This window comes from Scyliorhinus canicula, chromosome 19, assembly GCF_902713615.1.
Source record: "Scyliorhinus canicula chromosome 19, sScyCan1.1, whole genome shotgun sequence".
Classification (NCBI taxonomy): domain Eukaryota; kingdom Metazoa; phylum Chordata; class Chondrichthyes; order Carcharhiniformes; family Scyliorhinidae; genus Scyliorhinus; species Scyliorhinus canicula.
The window spans coordinates 92391214-92414120 of NC_052164.1; the positions used below are offsets into that span (position 1 = coordinate 92391214).

Below are 22907 nucleotides of genomic sequence, written 5' to 3' on the forward strand. Positions count from 1 at the left end.
TCCATGTATGGTATAAGCATAGGCAAAGCTTGAAGTTTTTCTTCTATTATTTTATTTTAATCTGGTTTTTAAATAGAAATTTCTCAATAAGTTGCCACAACCAAGGAGCTGTTAGGCCGAGGCTGTGGCTGGAAGTAACAATACATATATGGTATAACACATTTTGTCATAAGCTTATACATACTTTACCATCTATTTGTGCGTTTTGTTTCCTTGTCCCTCAAAAAGAAAATTCCAGGATTTTATTGTTAAAAATTAGGTTTAATGCTGAATTTATCTGTATGGCAAAATGGTGCTTCGACCAAAACAAAATGTCCAGATTTTACATTTCCTTTTTAATATAGTCAGGTGGTCAACGTGTGCAGCATCGCAACTTCCATGTTAACAATATTGAGCTATAACTAACGGGAGGACCTTGTGTCGTTCAGACCCGCTGGCAATCTCACAGTACATAACCCCAAATAGAAAATACAAATTCCGAATGAAACATCCTACAGAAAGAAAAATATTCAAGTCCTATTTTATATGCAATGTTCCAGGTACATCTATTAGCAGATTAGAAAATAACTTGTCTGACAACAGTCACAGTAGCAAGCTACAGTACACAAATGATGAAAACTCTACTTAATAATCAAGCATTAGATACACAGGGTGCCATAGCAATCTGATTTGAGAATCAAGTTGATTCAGTTTAACCAATCAGTATCCATGATGTTTGAAGTACAACATTCCTTTTTGCAGTACACGTTGATTCAGGACGATCGTGGGATTGATCACACTATAGGTGAATAGCACACACAAATATATATTTTTTAAAGTATTCATTTAATGAAGAATATAGCATTTTATTGTTGCCACCAACAGACATACCAATGTGAAATATTGTACAGATCTCTACATTTAAATTTGGTTTCAAGTGCAGCTTTTATTTCCCCCCACCCCTCCCCCATTTCCTATTTGTTAACTTGCTGTTTACTTCTATTAAATATTAAGGCATAAAGAATATCTGAAGTGGTATTTTAGGCAGTAAACAGAATAATTAGAATGCACTGCACGAAGCATGAAAATTAATGGCTGTATTAAATATGTTTGGGCTCATGTTCTTTTATTCTTAAACTTTTATATTTAATTGTTGAAGTGCCAATCAATTTTTTTTTAAAAACCCTGTGACCCATAAGAAATGATAGAATAGACAAGAGACTTGACTAAGGCAAGGACAAAGACAAATTTTATCCTTTATTTCCAATTTAACCCGTGCGGTTACCCATTCTCCAACATCTGGCTGCCCCCTAACAAAGCATGTGTAAAATGGAACAAAGCAGGTACAGATTCCAGTGATAGTATCATAAAAGAACTAAGGTGATTGCATACATGAATCTCTGAGGTCTGCAACAAGATAATGTTTAAATTTAATTGCACTCAGCCAATCGTGAATGGGTGTTGCAAACACACCAGAGACCCCAGACTTGCGGAAACTAATCTGGTTAAAACCACACGCACATGAATGACCAGTTCTGAAGCTTGATAAACTGTCAGAATTTAATATTAATTTGTCTGTTGACAACAATTAAATAATATATTGCTTGCTATGTGGCACATGAGCACCCAAACATGGTTAATTTGCCTCCCGAATTTAAATATAATAAATGTAATTTACACAGGGAAAGGGTTGGGAAAAAACACAATTTAGGATAAAACCTACTTTAAACAATTGTTATTGGATACGGGAGAATGGGGAAAGAAAGGAAAACGTGTCATTGTTGTCCAATTAATAAGTACCAGTGCACAACACTGAAATTAATATTCATTTATACCACTTGTCTTTATAATCCTGCCAAGCCTCTGTAAAGTAGTTCTAGTTTATGAAAAATATTGGACCAGAGGTATGCAATTAATCTAGTACCTATCACATTGATTTTAATGAAACTGACTAAGAGAAATATAGAAAATATACCCCATCTCCAGTGAGGATTAACCAAGCTCATGCTACCAATTTCATATCACCCAGATGTTCGCAAAGAAAGCATTTACAATTGTGTAGATAATTTCCCAACTGAATTCGAATTTTAACGAAAAAATACTCCCTTAGCTTTTAAACAGTTATCAGTTTATTTTGACTGCTTTCTAGAATATGGCATCTGAACACGGTGATCATGTGCAGCACACAGTATTTCTAGCGCTGGATTTGGGTTAGTGATAAGTTCCAAATTCAGTTAGACCACTATCTGTTGATACGGTTGGACTGGAATTAGTAACCAGCATGAGGATTTTCCTCAACTATGAGTTCTAGCTCATCTGTATACCTTCTCTTCCTTACTGTACAAGTACTTTAACCGTACATGGGTAATGGGAACACAAGAATTTCATGCAGATACTGGCATTTATAAATAAAACCACCTTGAGAAAAAAAAAAAGACTTGACATTCTTAGCAATTGGTTCCTGCAATTTATAACAGCATGGTAGATGGCCTTTCAAGGAACTTCTTGAACTCCGTTAACCACTGGGCACCGACTGCTCCATCCACAACACGATGATCACAGCTCAGGGTTACTGCCATCATATTGGAAACATCAAATCTGCAGGGGTATGACACGGTATTGGTCAGATTTTAAAATTACACATGTCCTTCAACATACTAAAAGACATACCAAAAGCATTTGGAGAATTCAATTCAAGTGAGTGACACAAAGCTACTGAAGTGACCAGCAGATGAGCATCATTAGCAAATAAAATAAAATTCACTTCATTCAAATCTGATCTATTCACATACTTTGACACAAAACATTTTATTGTATTTAACCTTCCAGCCACCTTCCGAATGACATGCTACATGATTAGCCAAAATGTTCCAGGTCAAAAATTAGCTTTAAAAGTTCGATAATTTACATATACTTCAAAAAAAGCATTCCGTTGCAATTTATGCACACAAAATTATTTGTAACGCTTTGTATTTAATTTGTACTAGGTGGCCATAACAACATTCACAAGAATAATCCACAAAAGTTTAAGAGAAATGGTTTACCCCCTCTCATTTTCGGCAGGAAGCAGTCTTTGTTCTGATCCACCAATAGCTAGAATGCATGCTTGGGGTGGGTTGATAATTGCCGAAAAGTTCTTTATACCATACATTCCCAGGTTAGATATTGTAAATGTTCCACCCTAACGTAAAAGGATAAAAATAGAGAGTTACATGGTCTGATTTTTAAAAAGTGCGACAATTTACATTGCCAATTTTGACGAACTACTGAAATATTAATCCATAAATAGATAATTTACATTTACATGCATACTTGGACTGAACTAGAGTTTATTTTGAAACTGTAACTTATCTGGTTTGACAGAGAGTCAAGAAAAAAAGAGCCTCCCAAAAGCCACTGAAAGACGAGCGATTATCTGGGGTCTGATTAAATCTCTGCAAAATTGAGGCATAGCTTCTTCCTCTTTGTATTCCAGCTCCCTTGAGGTAGAGGCCTACACTCCACTAGCTTTTTAATTACCTGCTCACTAGATATTAGCGGTCTGTGTGCCGGGACACCCAAATCACTTGTCCAGAATTACTCATCTCACGATTAAGAAAATATCCCAATTACTCTTTCTTGGATCCAATGTGTGTGGCATTACACTTCATATTGGCTTTGGGTCACTGTCTGTGTGGAGTTTTGTACGTTCTTTGGGTTTCCTCTGGGTGCTCCAGTTTCCTCCCAATCCAAAAATGTGCAGGTTAGAGGGATTGGATATGCTAAATTGCCTCCAAGTGTCCAGGGATGTGCACTTTAGGTTACGGGGATAGAGTGTGGTGGACATGGGTAGAATGCTAATTCAAAGGGTAGGTACAGACTCAATGGGCCGAATAGCCTCCTTCGGCACTCCAGGGATTCTATGTTTGAACTTAATTGGCGAGTTTGGCTTCATAGAATCGTAGAAGGCGGCCGTCTGGCCCATCATGTCTGCACCACTGAAAGAGCACCGCACTTAAGCTCAAACCTCCACCCTAACCCCATAACCCAGTAACCCCACCTTTTGGACACTAATTGGCACTTTAGCATGGCCAATCCACCTAACCTGCACATCTTAGGACTGTGGGAGGAAACCGGGCACCCGGAGGAAACCCACACAGACACAGGGAGACACAGTCACCCAAGGCTCGAATTGAACCAAAGTCCCTGGAGCTGTAAGGCAACAGTGCTAACCACTGTACCACCCCTTAAATTTTCGTATTTATGTTTTCAATTCCTCCACGCACCCAGAATACTATCATATTTATGTCCAAACACCACAATGGGGGAGGGGGGGTACTGAAAGCAGAAGAGGAGATACACTGGATTCTTCTTTACAAATATTAATTCTTACCTGAAATTCATGGGGCTGGAGTTTTCCTCCACGAGCCTTTTCAGCTAAGGATTTCACATCATTATTGATGGAGGCCAGTCCCTTGATATGTGCGTTAAACACTATGGGAGTAATCAGACCAGCAGGAGTGCTCACAGCCACACTAATGTCCACGACATGGTTTCTGATGAGAAACATACATCACGTTAACTCATTTGATCTTTTTTCACCAGCTAACTTCGAATCAAAGATTTTGTCTTGTGTCATCCCATCACATTAGTGGAATTAGTGGAACGAGTTGCTACACATCAGTCAATAAGTGTTAACTGATGATACAACATGATTGATTATGCACATTTCAAGGAGGAATAAAAATCTTTGGTAGCACAGCGGTTTAAAGCAAATGTGCTGTTTTGATGACCTGGGTTCAAATACAACATGATTGATTATGCACATTTCAAGGAGGAATAAAAATCTTTGGTAGCACAGCGGTTTAAAGCAAATGTGCTGTTTTGATGACCTGGGTTCAAATACAAGTTATACTGATCGCATAAATGCACCTTTCCTTTCAACCGTGTACTAATGGAGCATATGCGTGGAGTCTGCACGTCCTCCCCGTGTGTGCGTGGGTTTCCTCCGGGTGCTCCGGTTTCCTCCCACAGTCCAAAGATGTGCGGGTTAGGTGGATTGGCCATGCTAAAATTGCCCGTAGTGTAAGGTTAATGGGGGGATTGTTGGGTTATGGGTATACGGGTTACGTGGGTTTAAGTAGGGTGATCATTGTTCGGCACAACATCGAGGGCCGAAGGGCCTGTTCTGTGCTGTACTGTTCTATGTTCTATGTTTCCTCCGGGTGCTCTGGTTTCTTCCCGCAGTCCGAAGATGTGCAGGTTAGGTGATTTGGCCATAATAAATTGTCCTTTGGTGACCAAAAAGGTTAGGAGCGGTTACTGGGTTATGGGGATAGGGTGGAAGTGAGGGCTTAAGTGGGTTGGTGCAGTCTCGATGGGCCGAATGGCCTCCTTCTGCACTGTACTACGATGGTTTTGTACCAGTCTGGCAAGTGCTTCTAAATTTTTCACACTCCTGCCTAATTGGCTGCATTTCAAAGGCTTAAACCGAACCACATTCTTGTGAATGAAACAGAGGTCATAGCCATAACCATTTAGCCACAGTGTTAAACGTTTTCAAATTGACACAGTTTGATAAAATTTTGAATTATTCTTACTTTTTAAAGTCACCAATATTAATGGTACATGCATTGTTCGTTGTCTTTCCCTATTTGCAGGTCACAGATAGGAAACTAGTGAATATTAAGCTCTAATAACTTTCGACCCTAATTATTGTTCTGCAAAGTGAAACTTTTGTATCCAATGTCTGGCACGGTGAAATTTCACATCACATGACAGGAAGGGTACATCTCTAAATACAAATTAAAACTTATTACAAGTTCCACCTTGAACATTTACATACCTCACAGCCTGGTAAAACATTTAAACAAAGGTGCCGTGCATCTTTTAAACACTTGAAACTGCAGAGTGATTACTCACTGCCTGATAACTGTATCCAACCAAGAGGAATTTACTTCGGGAATCTTTAAGCATGCCAAAGCTGAAGCTTTTATGAGAAAATCATTCACTGACAGCTTGACGTTTTCAGATTTGACTTCCTGTAAATGGAAGAGTCACAAATATTAATAATCTCCCAGGGTTGATCCGTCATTTTCAAAGTCGCAAAATGATAATTCCAGATTTATATTTGGTTAAAATTCTGATTGCAGCTAAGCAGCGATTCCCTCATCAATAAGAAAAACACCACCAATTAGAGCCTGGATAATGTTTCCGAACGCATAATATATTATTTATGCAGGTAAATATTTGGGAAGCATATCAAACATGTACATGCTACGCAGGCCTCTTGTTGAGTGGGAAAGGGATCCAGGTGTTATGGTGAATGATATAATGATTCACAATCAGTGCCATGAGACTACAGGAAAAGCTAAGAGTACCAGAATGTATCGCTCGAATGACCCTATCTGTAAACAAAAAAGCACTGTCGTTCACAAGAACTTTCATCTAAACCAGCACTCATTTTTCATTAACCTGGATGGTGGGCTATATAAATGCCCTAGAAGTGCAGAGAAAAGCCACAACCATAACCTAGCTTAAAAACCTCTAGCTGTACTAATATGTTTAAATATAGGTCATTGTTAATTCTAGAAACGTTAATGGATGTATTTGAAATAATGAAGGGACTAGACTCTCCATGTGGACCAACTATGTGAACAAAATAGGTAGGGGGTAGCAGGCATGTGTTCAACAAGTTAGAATAAGCATAGAACTAGACAGCAGGAGGTGTTTCACATTTAACAGATCATCCTCCTCTGGATCAAGTGGCAAATTCATGTGCAGTTTGCTGAGTTCATTCAAAATAGAGCTGGATGAGTTTCTGACTGAGGCCACGTTCATCGCATGCAAAAGACATTGGGTCAGAGGCCTCCCACAAATCATTTTAATCAAGTTATGGAGGAATTCCTGAACCGGTCTAGGGTTTTGTTTTGCCACTCCTAGGAGGTTACAAGCAATGTTGACAGTAGCCTGACCAGAACACCATTTTCTCTCTTCTCCACCCCAATCTCTCAGTTATAAAAGGTGGGTATTATAGCTAGGAAAGATTAGTAAGCAAACCAAGAATGAACGTAACCCCAAAAATATTTACACAAAAGTAACTCCTACCTCATTCAATTGCTTCCTAAGCTCCAGGATCCTATCCATGTTGACATCGATAGATAGGTAATAATGGGGGATGGTCTGCTTGGACTGTATAAGACGCTGAGCTATAACCTAATGGAAAAACATAAAGGAGTTAGTGAATGGAAAACCAAATGAGACATATATGCCTCTGCTGCATCCATTTCACTTTATCAGTTGCAATTTTGTCAATAGTATCTTGCCTTCCGTATATTGGAGAGAGGGATATCTGTGAATGTTCCAGTAGGTACAGGTGCTACCCCAGGAGCAACTGGAGTTGGAGCCTACATAAAATAACAAAGTCAGAGTTAAGCATGTTAAACCATGTTGCACACTAGAAAAGCAGCTAAAATCTATAACAATAACTCTTAAGTATTACATGTGTCACACTGTGATTCTATGTTCCTGAGAAAAATTCAGCCAATGAAAAACTTATTCCACTGCCCCCAAACAAGTTACAAAATTCTTTCTCCATCCTACACTTTGCCTCTATTTGATCACTCAGCATTTCCGTGTATAACACTTGCTAAGCATACACCATAACCTGCCATTCATTCTGAGCAACTTCATGGAAATGTGTCAGTGGCACTTATAATACAAGTAGCTGGTAGGAGCATCTATAACTTCTTTCATTTTCATTTTTGGGATGCAAGCATTGCTGCTGAGGCCAATACTTAATGAAATCTCTACAGTGCAGGAGGTCATTCAGGCCATAGAGTCTGTGCCAACCCTCCAAAAGAGCATCATACCTCTGTCCACTCCTATCCCCATAACCCCACCTCATGTTTGGACACTACAGGGAAATTTTGCATGGCCAATCCACCTAACCTGCACATCTTTGGACTTTAGGAGGAAACGGGAGCACCTGAAGGAAATTCACACAAACACAGGGAGAAAGGGCAAACTTCACAGTCACCCAAGGCCTGAATTGAACCTGGGTCCCTGGCACCGTGAGGCAGCAGTGCTAACCACTGTGGCACCATGCCACCTCCTTTCTGGACAGGAAACATACAAGGACATATTTTGATTGCTTGCCCACCCCTTATTGAACCACTGCAGCCCATATGGTGTAGGTACACCCCCAATGTCAAAGAATTTACAGTGCAAGAGGCCATTTGGCCCATCGAGTCTGCACAGGCCCCTGGAAACAGCACCCTACCCAAGCCCACACCGCCACCCTAATCCCGTAACCCTACCTAACCTTTTTTGGACACCAAGGGCAAATTAGCATGGGCAATCCACCTAACATGCACAACTTTGGACTGTGGGAGGAAACCCGAGCACCAGAGGAAACTCACGCAGACTTGGGGAGAAAGTGCAAACTCCACACAGTCACCTGAAGCCGGAATTGAACCCTGGAGCTGTGAAGCAACAGTGCTAACCTGCCGCTCAATGCTATTGTAGTGGTTTGATACAACTGACTGGTTGCACTATTTCAGGAGGGCAGTTAAGAATCAACCACATTGCTTTGGGTCTGGAGACACATGTAGACCAGATCAGGCAAGGACGGCAGATTGCCTTTCCTAAAGAAACATTAACAAGCCAGATGGATTTTTACAAGAATCCAGTAGTTTCACGATCATTGTAACGAGATCACTACTTTGTTCCAGATTTACCCATTAATTGAATTTAAACTACCCAAGCTGCCATGGTGGAATCTGAACTTGTGTTTCGAGAGCATTAGTCCAGCTGCTAGATTACTACTCCAGTGACATTACCATTATGCTGCCGTCCCACTTTCAACATTATTCAATTCCTACCAGAACCTGCCACAAGAGTGCTAACTGAATTTTATAGCTACAAAGGAGTAGGCTATTTGGCCCCTTGAGCCTGCCCCGACATGAAGATAGATCATGACTAATCGGATTGTGGCCTTGACTTTCCTGTCCATGCCCTATACCCTTTACTCCCTCATCAATCAAGAATCGGAGGAAGAAAGTTCCACAGACGAATGACCCTGAGGGAAAAGATTTCCCTTCACCTCTACTGTAAATCGGAAAGCCCTGTGTCTTCTAATCTCTCCATCAAGGGAAACATCCTTTCAGCATCTGACTAGTCAAGTCCCCTCAGGACCTTAGATGTTTCATTTAGATATCTTCTCATTCTTCTAAACTCCAATGGTTACAGGCCCAACCTGTCCAACCTCTCCACGCAAGACAACCCCTTCATTCAAGGAAGAGGCACATGAACCTTCTCTGCAATCTTCTAATACAATTATATGCTTAAGTACAGAGACCAAAGCTGCACACAAAACTCACAGATGTGATCTCACCAATACTCTGTACAACTGCAGTAAAACTTCCTCAGTTTTAGATTTCATTCCCCTTTCTATAAACGACGACATCCCTGCATGTTAACATTCTTGTGACTCATGTAGCTGGACACCCATATCCTTCTGTACTGGATAGCTCTGCAATCGCTTTCCATTTAAATTAATGCTGCCTTACTATTCTTCCCGTCAAGTGGACAAGTTTACATTTTCCCCACACTATACTCCCTTCTGCCAATTTTTTTGCCCACTACTTATCTATATCCCTTTGTAGAGTCCTTATGTGTTCTTCGTAATTTACCCACCCACCTATCTTTGCATCATCAGCAAATTCAACAACCATACATTTGATTCCTTCCACGTCATTAAAAAGATTGTAAATAGTTGAGGTGCCAGCACGCCATCTTCACACCTAGTCAACCTAGCAATTACCAATTTTTGCCTACTCGGCTTCCTGTTAGCTAACCAATCCTCTGGGTAGACTCCAGTTACCAATGCTTCTTTCTCATGGTTACAGTTAGGTACCATAACACCATCATCAATAGAATTCACTAGTTGAAAATCAAAGCACTTCAGCTTATTTTCATGCAGTCATTTAATCTTTTAACATTGATGCCTTGAAAGTTAGTTATTTCATGACCATTCTGAACAATGGTAAGATTTTTTAAATGCCATTTTGTAATTCTAATGTAAAATATTGCTTAAACCTCTCTTTCTAACATAGCTAGGACTGCTGTTCTGGAATCAATTGGCAACCCAAACACTAGGCAATCTAACATCCGTTGTCACAGCATATGGCGATCGAGAGATCGATTTATTAAAACAATAGAATTGGAAACTAGAAAATAGTACAATTCCAAACTCTCTTTTCTATTCTCCCCAAAATCAGGTATGATCTCACCAAATGGCAGAACAGACTAGAGATCCAAAAGACTTCCTCCCGTTTCCATTTAATAAATTATGAGTTCTCAAAAATTAAGTTGAATCCAATGTGTTTACTATTCCAAAACCAGAATCAATGGGGACTGAAACAATAAACTTGGCCCACATCTCCTCTACCTTGAAGTGAAATTAGCTCATTCTTCTATAGTATATTCAGTACTGAGTACTCAAGACTTAATTGCACAGCTCCAAAAATGTGAACTGCACTGAGCAAACTTCAGTAGATTTTAATCTTAAGAGTTATTTCAAAGAAACTTACTGGGGCTAGCTTCGAAGGCACAAATGAATCAACATCCTTTTTCCTGATTTGACCATCTGGTCCAGTACCTAAAGTGAAGAAAATACACCACCAACTTAAGAGCACAAACATCAATTTTAGACAAATCCAAGTGATGGCTGGGAAAGTTTTATATGCTATTGCCTTTTCAAAATAGGCTGAAGTTTTAAATTCATTGTAATATATTCAATAGGGCTTTATTTTTGCAAAAGCATAGCTCTATCACTGTTCCAATTTGCATTCTAAAATTAATAGGTTAGTGTTAATGGAATAAAGACGACTATTTTAAAAAGGACCCACGTTAAAATGTTCATACTTTAAAAAATATAAAGATACATCTCAAATGTGCCAAAACAGGCAGTTGTGATCTTGGCTTAACATCTTAATTGAGAGGTTGAAACTTTGACAGCAGAGTACTACCTTAGTATGGTAGAATGCAGGCCAAATTCAAGAGTGGTCCTGGACCCACAAACTTCTGATTTTGGGTCAAAACTCTACCAACTGAGTCAAGCAATCAACATATGCCCTTGGTATAAACAATCTGCTGTGACTATTAAAGCAGCTATATTTAAATTTGAATGCAACTCACCTTTAATTTGTTTGAGGTCAATGCCCTTGTCAGCTGCCAATTTCTTTGCCAAAGGGCTTGCAAAGACTCGACCTTTGGGATCTCTGGACTTGACTGGGAGCGATACAGTTGGTGCTGCCACAGGCTGTTGTGGGAGAGGTGCAGCCTGGAACAAATTTCAGAAGTTTGACTGAGCAATCCATATAATCTCCCCTTCAAACAAGACACATAATCTGGCAGCTTTTACTGAACAGTGGGTTACTACACATTATCAGCTAAAACTTTTTTTTCCATTAAATTTATGAATGCATCATTGTTTTCAACATTTTATTATTAAACCTCGATTCAAACCAGACAGGACAAGTTTCAAGCAGGAAACTTTAAAGCCATAATAAACGCCCATATCTGATGGAACAGAAAATCAGCGATACAGGATGTTAGATAGCAGAAGCATGTCAATTTGACTCACTGATTCAGCAAGCTGATGCATTCAGTAGCTAAACCATATAATCAAGGAGTTCTTAGGTTCAATCCCTGGACTATTGAGCTGATCTTTACACACATTTGGGGTGTCAGTAAAGGCTAAAATCAACTTGAATTTACATTTCTGATCCCAAAACAACAATCCTCGCTCACATGGATATCAGGTGAGAGAATCACGATTCATCGGTGGTTTAACAGACTGGCAGATGCAGCCAAGATTCACACATGAAGAGTAACCATTTAGACAAACCAATATAAATGCTAAATGGCCACCGGAGATTGAACACAGATGGGAGGGGGATAAACCCAATCTCTTCAGAAGATTTGAAGCACCAAGTGTTACAGATGTGTAGATATAGTTATGGGCTCTTACTGGAGGTGGAGGTTGTGGCTTAATATCAGCAACTCCGGTTTCCACATAGTCAGCAAATGCTGGGATGTCGGACTCCTTCTCTACAATAATGCACAGCGATGTCCCAAGAGGAACGTCCCGTGTACCTTCAGCTATTAGAATCTTGGCCAAATAACCTTCTTCCATTACTTCAAAACCTAAGAGAAACACAATGGATTTTATATAATACAATACTTTAACAAATCTTATTCCAGTTGGTTTTCCTTCAGAGGCGTCGCCCTCATTGGTCAATGGGTTGTAGGGCATTCTAACCACAACAAATATAGAAAACAAAAAAAATCTTTAAACTACTTTTTTGAAAACATCATGAATTATAATTTATCACATTGTTGTTACAACGGTGCTGATTTTGAACTTGTTTAAATATTTTCATAAAATAACCCATGTAAATATCAATAACCACCATACTGTCATGTTACAATTTTGTTTAATATCAAGGGTTACCGTACATTAAGCCAACCTCAAACTTTACTGTCCATACACAGACACGTCAAATCTAATCTTCCAATTATGGCCACATCATAAACACAGTGTAACAAGTGTCTAAAATAATTTTAAGGCATGGTGTGAACAAACCAGAATGTGTCCGATTCCCAAACTCATAAGCTATCTTAACTGTGTTACTGAGCATGCAAAATTGAAGGTCGCTGCATACCTATTGTTGCTTTGTCTGTTTCAATCTCTGCTATCAGGTCACCTTCACGCAACTTCTCACCAACCTTTTTCTCCCATCGTTGAACAGTACCCACCGTCATTGTTGGAGAAAGAGCAGGCAAAGCAATCTGCAAATAGATAGCGTATTCTGGCTTTATAATTATCACGAAGCTGAAAATTTAGACTTCTAGATTAGGACATAATACTTTGCTTCACAGCTCAATGTCCAATGAAGCCAAGGCATTTGAAGCAAGCTGACTGGAAAGGTTATTTTAACTTACAACATTCTAAAGCAAATTGTAATAAAAAGAAGAGATAAAGTTAAACTGGGAATGAACTCACTGGTATACAGTTCTGAAATTTGCCACATTTTTGCCTTCTTTACTTATTATCCTGCATTCAATCAAGTCAGAATATATCCCGTTACAACCAGTAGAGGGACAGGATAAATCAAAAAGTTCTATGCAATGAAGCGCACTAAAGTGTTATATAAAATATCACTGTCATTTCAATAAATTTAATATATTATGCGTATTAAAAATTAATACATTTTGCAATTTTCATGCAAATAATTGGCTTCCAAATTGACCTGCTTGTTCAAAGAATATTAAAATCCAAGCAACTGGCTCACAGGCTGTTTAATGTTTACAATTGAGGGTTTTCAATTGTTTCGAAGCTACATCACAAGCACATAACATTCACCGAGAAGAAATGCTTCAATGCGCCATTATTGTAGTGAAAGATCGCCTTGTGCAATAGGAGGAGCGTTCTAAAAGTACATTTGACAATGACCTGCATCAGGAGATTGGGCGGGGTTTACCGGCTGTTCACGCCAGTGGGATATTCGGTCCCACACCGGTGCACGAGTGTCCCAACGGAGAGGGGTACTGTCAACGGATAATCCCACTGACAACAGCGGGACCGGTAGATCCTGGCGACAGGTCCACTTCCAATACTGAAAAACACATGGCGGGCTGGTGGGAAAATCCCACCCATTATTGCATCTTGATCTAAAAGGTTTTGTCAGGTGGTACATTTTACAAAGTATCTTAAAGGAAGAGCGAAGGAGGGAGCGGATTCCAGAGTTTTGTCAGCTGAAAGCACAGCCACTAATGGTGAAACAATTAAAATTGGGAGCCAGAATTGTAGTGCAGGTATTGAGGGTTGTGTGGCTGGAGAAGATGAAATGAAAATCGCTTATTGTCACGAGTAGGCTTCAAATTAAGTTACTGTGAAAAGCCCCTAGTCGCCACATTACGGCGCCTGTTCGGGGAGGCTGGTACGGGAATTGAACCGTGCTGTTGGCCTGCCTTGGTCTGCTTTAAAAGCCAGTGATTTAGCCCAGTGTGCTAAACCAGCCCCTAGAGAGAAGGAGAGATCATGGACAGATTTGCAGGGAAAGCAGAGAATTTTAAAATTCGAGGTATTGTTTAACTGAGAGCCAGCACAGGGATAATAGGTGAACAGGACTTGGTGTGAATTAGGCCACGGACACCACACATTTGAATGAAATCACGTTTATAGGGTGTGGAATGTAGGAGACCAGTCAGAGGCGTATTGGAATATTTACATCCCGAGGTAACAAAGGAACAAATGAAGGTTTCACCAGCAGGTGAGCTGAGCTAGGGGTGCAACCAGTGACATTTCAGATGTGGCAATTGGCATACAAGGTTAAGAGTTAATTTTAAGGTCAGACAAGGCATTTGAGATCCGTCCAGTTCAACCGCAGACAGCTGTTAGGGAAAGAGATGGAATCGGTGGTTAGGGAACTGTATTCGAGATGAGGATCTAAAGCAAGGGCTTCCCAATAAGTAGCTGGAAGGAAATTTCTGCACATCCAGAATTGAATGTCAGATGAGCAATCTGATAATTTAGTTACAGCGAAGGAATTAACAGGCAGTGGTGAGTTGGAGAGGGAGCATACGCTGGAAACCAATGTTGTATTTTCGGGTGTCTTGGTCGAGAGACAACATGTAGATGAGAAACAGGAAGGGGCCAGCACAGATTCTTGGGGGACGCCGGAGGTAACACTGTGTGTGCAGTCCCACCAACTGGACGATGAAGAGAGTTTGGAGGAGGATAGTGCGCTCATCCCCGTCAAAAGGTGCAGAAAGGTTGTAAAGGACGAGCAGGGATAGTTTCCTGTGATCACAGCTAGATAGGACTCTGATATGAGGTGTTTTAGTTCTGTGGCTGAGTAAAACCAGGTTTGAGGGATTTAAACATGGAGCTCCAGAAAAGATAGTCACAAATTTGAGAGGCAACAACACGTTAAAGGACATCGGAAAAGGGATATTGGGGATGGGACAGTAGTTTGCCAGGACAGAGGATCAAGGATTGCTTTTATTTTGTGAGAGGGGCAATGTCAGCAGATTTGAAGCAGTTTTAACAGATGACAGCAGATCCTCATGGCGCAATAAGCGCTGCAGCCAAATCGGGAGGAAAATGACTAAACCAGTTGTCTGCCACATCTGTTGTAGTCTGGGTCCAGATGGAACAGCCAGGGAAGAGACACAGTGATGGGTTTAATGGGGACTAGGATTTGGGTGAAGGGGAGTGTTGTTGACAGATCAGTGCTTGCAGAAACATCTTGGTGATTGGAGCACCAAAGAGTTGGGATTTTGAAAGTGCAGTTGTAAACGAATTGGGAGAATATTTTCCAGTGGCAAACACATGTCCTTATCGAAGACTGGCAAGGTGGAACTGATAAGGCCATGTGGGATGGCAAAGTCAAGGGGTCCAAACTAACCTAACACAGTTTGAAGTGCTCACATTTCCATTTTCTTTTCGCTCACCTTCATGTGGGGAGGATAAGAACTGCCCGGAGCTTTGGGTGGAGATGAGGGTGTGGAAGGGGTTGCAGCAGCTGCTGGTGGGGTGGAAGGGGTTGCAGCAGCTGCTGCCGCTGCCTCTGGAGTGTAATCCTTAAAAGCTTCAATATCCTCAGCTCTAAACAATACAAGCAACAGAGAAATTTGTGTCATAATTAATAGCAACATAGATCGTACAGACAGTGCAGACTAATCTCAACAAAGATACAAAATAGAATGGTATAGACTGCATGATGAATCAAGCCCACCCTAGGTGTCCATCGTTCTGCCATTACATGACCACATGGAAAGAAGTTTAAATTGAAACTACCAATGGATAATTGAGGAAAATAACTTCTGGGAAATTCCTGTGCAACTCATGGCAAACAAGCAAGCTCCAAGCCACCGTGGCAATGTCCAATACACAGCGTACAGATTTTGGCTTTCAGCCTAGACTCTGGGAAAAATCTCACCCAAGTCAAAAGGTTATAGGTTCACGTTCCCTTCCAGGACTTGAACACCAAATCATGGTTGACACTTTGTGTAGTGGAGCGGGCATGTTGCGCCTACAAGAGCTTTATTTCAGATGCAACGTCAAACCAAGGAATTGTCTGCCCTCTCAGACGTACATGAACAATTCAATGATACAAGTCAAAGAATAGCAGAGACGTCTACCCAGCGTCCAGGCCAATTATTTACCTCAATCAAAATCACCTTGGATGTGCATAAATTGCCTGCCAATGTAACCCCCCATTTACAAACAGTCACTGCACCTCATAAGGTGATGTGAAACACTTTTGGGCATCCTGTGCATATAAACGGTATGACAGTTCAGCATGGGTTACTTAAAGGTGCTAGAAGAGACATATATTCACATACAGGGCCTGTCCTTAGCAGAAACAAAGAACATGCCCACGCAGTGCACCTTTCTCAAATAATAAAAACTTTGGGGGACAGCCATACCCTGGTTCATTCCCCATGGCAACTCCTTGACCAGAGTCAACTTGCCCGCTTTCAATTTAAACCCCAAAAGTAGGGCAGTTAACTGTTCCCTGGTTCATTCTCCATGGCAATGCCTTCACCAGGAGTTCATTTTTCAACCAAGCAGCACCCTCTTCTCATGTAAATGGTTGTCCCCATCAAGATTTAGTATTCTTGCGAATCAGTCCTGATGAGTGCAAGATGACAGCACATCTCTTTTTTCAGCAAAGGCATTATTATATAATTGCACATTCTATATATTAATGACCGTAATGCAGAACAAAATCCCAAAGCACTTCACAGAAGTAGAAGGAAAATGGATGCCCTGCCTGGGGAAGATTAGCTGCAGCGTCCAAAAGCTTGGCAGAGAAGGGGTTTCAGGAGAATGACAAGAGAGGATGGTACCAGCACTATTTAGGGAGGGAACGGAATGCGGTTCAAGGCACAGTCTCCAACAGCAATGGGAAAGATGCACAAAAGGCAGGACTTGGTAGAGCACTGAGCGTGGATTGCATTTTATCGTCAAAAACTGTTATTTTGAAGATAACAGTTTGTCAGTCCCAACTTTTAGCTTGAGGAACACAATTTGGATCCAACCTTCTTCTCAACCAACATTCATGCATTTTCTAGCAGGTGTCACTGCTTGCTTATTAGCAGGAACCTCGGCTCTTTTCTTCTGCTCATCAGTTTGCAAGAAAGTTGATTGTAGCCACTTAACAGCAGCTACAACTGAGATTAGTTAATTTAGCATGAAACGCGGCTTTTATTTGTTCCTTTTCATGAGGATGCTTCATGGTATAGCAAATATGGCAAATCACAATCAAGAATGGAAAGTGCCGAGTGTGTTGAACCACACAACTGAAAGTTACTTCAACCACTTTAAACTTTAATTTTGTTGATTTAATAGTGGAGTAAGAGCGAGTAGAACAGAAAGCCAATTGTGAAAACTCTATATATTCTCATTTGAGATGGTCTTTATACACAATGTTCTGGCTCAATTAAGAGTTTGAGGTACCTGTAATAGTCAAACTTTGTTTGTCCTGCTTCTATATTATCGTTCAATTCTTCTACACAATTTAGTTATAATTTAACAGACTCACAGAATAATACAACTGACCTGTCCACCTCATCCCATTTGTCCGGACTTGGCCCATAGCCTTGAACGTTATGACGTGGCTAAGTGCTCATCCAGGTACTTTTCAAAGGATGTGAGGCAACCCGTCTCTACCACCCTCCCAGGCAATTTATTCCAGACCATCACCACCCTCTAGGTAAAAATGTTTTTCCTCAAATCCCTCCTAAACCTTGTGCCCCTGAACTGAATTTGTGTACCTCTCATAACTGACCCTTCAACTAAGGAGAACAGCTACTCCCTATCTACCCTGTCCATGCCACTCATAATAGTGTACACCTCGATCAGGTCACTCCTCAATCTCCACTGCTCCAGTGAAAACAACACAAACCTATACAACTCTCCTCACAACTTAAATGTTCCATCCCAGGCAACTTCCTGGTGAATCTCCTCTGCCCCCCTCCAGTGCAATCACACCCTTCCTATAATGTGGCTTTCAGAATTGCACACAGTACTCCAGCTGTGGCCTCACCAAAGTTCTATACAACGCCATTTATACCGGCATTTCTAACCTATGCCTCGATAAAGGCAGAATATGCCTTTTACATCACCCTATTAACCTGCCCTTCAGATACCCATGGACAAACACATCAAGGTCCCTTTGTTCCTCAGAACTTCCCAGTATCAGGCCATTCATTGAATGCTTCCTTGTCAAATTACTCCTTCCAAAGTGCATCACCTCACTTTTTTTGCCATTTTTTTGCCCAGTTGACCATCCTGTCTATATCCTCCTGTAACCCAAGACACTCAACCTCACCTGTTAACCACCTGACCAATCTTTGTGTCATCTGCAAACTTTTGATCCTACCCCCCACATAGTCATCTATATCCTTTATAGAAAATTACAAATAGGGGACCCAGCACAGACCCGTGCGGTACGCCACTGGACACTGGCTTCCAGTCACTAAAGCAGCCGTCCGTCATCACAGTTACCTATAACGCCAATTTTGAATCAACCTCATCAAGTTACCCTGTATCCAATGTGCATTTGCCTTCTTTATATGTCTCCCATGTGGAACCTTGTCAAAGGCTTTGCTGAAATCCTTGTAAACTACATCAACTGCACTACCATCAGGGGCAGCATGGTGGCAGTGGTTAGCACTGCTGCCTCACATGTCGAGGACCCGCGTTCGATCCAGAGTCACTGTCCGTGTGCAGTTTGCACATTCTCCCCGTGTCTGCGTGGGTCTCAGCCCCACAACCCAAAGATGTGCAGGGTAGTTGGATTGGCCACGCTAAATTGACCCTTATTGGAAAAGAATTAGGTAAAAACTGCACTACTCTCATCTACACATTTGGTCACATGCTCAAAAAATTCAATTAAATTTGTTAGGCATGACCTCCCTCTGACATAGCCATGCGGACTATTCCTGATCAAACCTTGCATTTCCAAGTGGAAAAAGAGATTCTCTCCTTCAGAATTTTCTCCAATAGTTTCCCTACCAGTTACGTGAAACTCACTGGTCTGTAGTTCCCTGGCTTATCTCTACAACCTTTCTTAAATAGTGGGACCACATTTGTTCTCTAGTCCTCAGGTGCCTCTCTGGCCAGAGAGGAATTAGAAATTTGAACTAGAACCCCTACAATCTCCTTCCTCGCCTCCCACAGCATGCTGGGACACAATTCATCCAGACCTGGAGATTAGTCCACTTTTAAGCCTACCAACACCTCCAATACCCCTGTCACTCCCTATGACAATTTGCTCAAGAACATCACAGTCTATCTTCCTGCGTTCCATAGCTACCTCCTCATTCTCTTGGTGAAGACAGACGTAAAGTATTTGTTCCAACACCTTAACAATGCCCTCTGGCTCAACCCACAGATTTCCCCCTTGGTCCCTAATGAGCCCTACTTTCCTGGTTATGATTTGATTTATTGTCACATGTATTAGTATACAGTGAAAAGTATTCTTTCTTGCATGCTGCAGAATATAATGTTACAGTTATAGCAAGGTGTAGAGTAAAGATCAACTTAATACGAGGTAGGTTCATTCAAAAGTCTGATGGCAGTAGGGAAGAAGCTGTTCTCGAGTCGGTTGGTACATGACCTCAAACTTTGGTATATTTTTCCTGACAGAAGAAGGTGGAAGAGTATGTCCGGGGTGCGTGGGGTCCTTAATTATGCTGGCTGCCTTTCTGAGGCAGCGGGAATTATAGATAAAGTCAATGGATGGGAGACTGGTTTGCGTGATGGACTGGGCTACATTCACAACCTTTTGTAGTTTCCTGCGGTCTTGGGCAGAGCAGGCTCCATACCAAGCTGTGATACAACCAGGAAGAATGCTTTCTATGGTGCATCTGTAGAAGTTGGTGAGGGTCGTAGCTGACATGCCAAATTTCCTTCATCTTCTAAGAAAGTAGTCGTTGGTGGGCTTTCTTAACTATAGTGTCGGAGGAGGCGGGGGGGGGGGGGGGGGGGGGGGGGGGGAAGACACCAGGACAGGCTGTTGGTGATCTGTACACCTAAAAACTTGAAGCTCTCGACTCTTTCTACTTTGTTCCCATTGATGTAGACAGGGGCATGCTCTCCACTACGCTTCCTGAAGTCGATGACAATCTCCTTTGTTTTGTTGACATTGAGGGAGATTATGGTCATCGCACCAGTTCACCAGATTCTCTATCTCATTCCTGTACTCTATCTCGTCATTATTTGAAATACGACGCACTATGGGTAGTGTCATCAGCAAATTTGAAAATCGAGTTGGAGGGGGATTTGGCCACAGTCATAGGTGTATAAGGAGTATAGTAGAGGGCTGAGGACACAGCCTTGTGGGGCACCGGTGTTGGTGATGATCGTGGAGGAGGTGTTGGTGCCTATCTTTACTGATTGTGGCCTGTGGGTTAGAAAGTTCAGGATCCAGTCGCAGAGGAAGGAGCCAAGGCCAAGGAGTTTGGAGATGAGTTTCGTAGGAATGATGGTGTTGAAGGCTGAGCTGTAGTCGATAAATAGGAATCTGACATAGATGTCTTTGTTATCTAGGTGTTCCAGGGTAGAGTGCAGGGCCATGGAGATGGCCTCTGCTGTGGACCTGTTGCAACGGTAGGCAAACTGTAGTGGATAAGGCAATTCGGGTGGCTGGAGTTGATTCGTGCCATGACTAACCTTTCGAAGCACTTAATGATGATGGATGTCAGAGCCACTGAATGACAATCATTAAGGCACGCTGCTTGCCTTTTATTTGGTACAGAGATGATGGTCGTCTTCTTGAAGCAGATCGGGACCTCAGATTGTTGTAAAGAGGTTGAAGATGTCTGCGAATACCCCCGCCAGCTGATCTGCGCAAGACCAGAGTGCTCGTCCGAGTACACCATCCGGGCCAGTGGCTTTCCGTGTGTTCACCTTCGAGAAGGCTGCTCTGACGTCTGCAGTGGTGATCTCAGATAAAAGTTCATCCGCGGTTTCTGGGGTGGAGGGCTCTCTCTCGCTGGCCTCTTGCTCAAAGCGGGCATAGAATGCATTGAGCTCATCAGGGAGGGGTGCGAGGAGCCGCCGATTTTACATGCCTTCATCTTGTAGCCCATTATGTCTTACTGACCTTGCCACAGACGGCAGGGACCCGTGTGGCTAGCCTGGGACTCAAGCTTGGTCCGGTCCTGTCTTTTGGCACCTTTGATGGATTTCTTTAGATCATATCTGGCTTTCTTGTAGAGGTCAGGGTCGCCTGACTTGAACGCCTCAGATCTCGACTTCAGCAAGCAGTGTATATCCTCTTCCTATTGATATACTTCTAGAATATCATGGGATTTCCCCAACTTTAACCAGCCAGAGTTTTTGCATAACCCCTCTTTGCTCTCCAAATTGCTTTCTTAAGTTCCGTCCTGCACTTTCTGTACTCCACTAATGCCGCTGTTGATTTGCTCCCGTTGCACTCAATAAAAGCCTCTCTTTTCCTGCTCCTCGTATCCCAAATGTGCTGGCCATCCAAGGTTCTCTGGGCTTGTTTCTCCTTCCTTTACCCTGAAGGGAACATGCTGGGCCTGTACCCTCCCCACCACCCACTGGTCTTCTGTAGATTTCCCCACAATAACTTTTTCCAGGCTACCTTGGCCAGATCCTGCCTTATTACTAAAATCCGCTATTCACCAATCCAAAACCTTTTTTGCAACTTGTCCATTTCTTTGTCTACAACTTAAATTATACCATGTCGTGGTCACTTTCAGTAAAATCCTCCCCCACCAACACATCAACCATCTGTCTGGCTTCATTCCCCAGAATTAACACTGCACCGTCCCTTGTTGGACCCTCTACATACGGAGTTAAAAAGTTCTCCGGTGTATATTTTAAGAACTCCACTCCATCTAAGACTGTAACACGATGACTATACCTATTAATGTTGGGAAAGTTGAAATTATCCAATATAATTACCCTATTATTATTTTTACACACGTGCTTGAGCACATATTTGCTCCTCAATTTCCCGCTGCCTATCTGGGGGTCGATAATAAACACCTACCAATGTGGCCGTCCCATTTTTATTCCTAAGCTCTACCAACAAAGCTTCATTTGATGCCCCCTCCAAGATATCTCACCCAATTGCAGTAACTGACTCCTTAACTAATAATGCAATGCCTCCTCCTCTGTCTTGCCAGAAGAGTCTATATCCCGGGATGCTGAGCTGCAAATCCTGCCCCTCCCTCAACAACATCTCCGTGATGGCTACTATAATCACAATTTAAATGTACCCATCTTGTCCGTCAATGGTTTAAAATGTAGTAAATGTATTGCTTAGTCTGTGCGAGTAGAGAGATTGGATTAAAACAGGGCCACAAAGACTACCTTGTTAATCCCAATTTTGATAAGCATGACTGAATCATCTCAATGACAACATTCTTTAACCACATTCCTAGTGCAGGACAGCTTGATGTCTTATAATATTGAACTTTTGCTTTGTAGTTTTGAAACAGGTGTTGCGTCTCGTCAACGTAGCACCATGGAATTAGACCACAATCAAGAAATGAGTTTGGCCACAATCAGGACGACTTGCTGCTGTTCCACGGTGCTTCACAGAACAGAAACAGTGAGGATTCTTACGGTTAAACGGTAATGGGAGAGGTTTATTGCAATGTCCTGAATACCCATGTCCTCATGCATCCAGTTTGAATTGTGGAAAAGGTGAGCTCTACTTGATCAAATTAGTCAAGAGGAATCATCTCAGGCTGTCCCTATACATCTCTTAATAGCTGGTGCAATTACTGGAGGTTGTCGAGCAACCTTTGCAAACAGGGAATAACTAGAAGTCTAAAGTGAGGAGGACGGAACCTTTAAAATGTTGTTTGCTCTGAAAATTACCGAGAACTTA

General features: G+C 41.7%; 1 protein-coding gene across 1 annotated transcript in view; it reads right to left on the reverse strand.

Moving 5' to 3' along the window:
* Positions 1–35: 35 nt before the first annotated feature.
* dlat (dihydrolipoamide S-acetyltransferase (E2 component of pyruvate dehydrogenase complex)) overlaps positions 36–22907 on the reverse strand; it is a 33306-nt gene continuing 10434 nt past the window's right edge. The window contains exons 4-14 of the mRNA XM_038778642.1: positions 15481–15634; positions 12687–12813; positions 11993–12168; positions 11158–11302; positions 10551–10618; positions 7284–7364; positions 7066–7173; positions 5881–5999; positions 4352–4514; positions 3024–3160; positions 36–2577 (exon numbers count right to left, since the gene is read on the reverse strand). Of these exons, the coding sequence (XP_038634570.1) occupies positions 2448–2577; positions 3024–3160; positions 4352–4514; positions 5881–5999; positions 7066–7173; positions 7284–7364; positions 10551–10618; positions 11158–11302; positions 11993–12168; positions 12687–12813; positions 15481–15634 (1408 nt within the window). The 3' untranslated portion in view covers positions 36–2447. The remainder of the gene's footprint in view (positions 2578–3023; positions 3161–4351; positions 4515–5880; positions 6000–7065; positions 7174–7283; positions 7365–10550; positions 10619–11157; positions 11303–11992; positions 12169–12686; positions 12814–15480; positions 15635–22907) is intronic.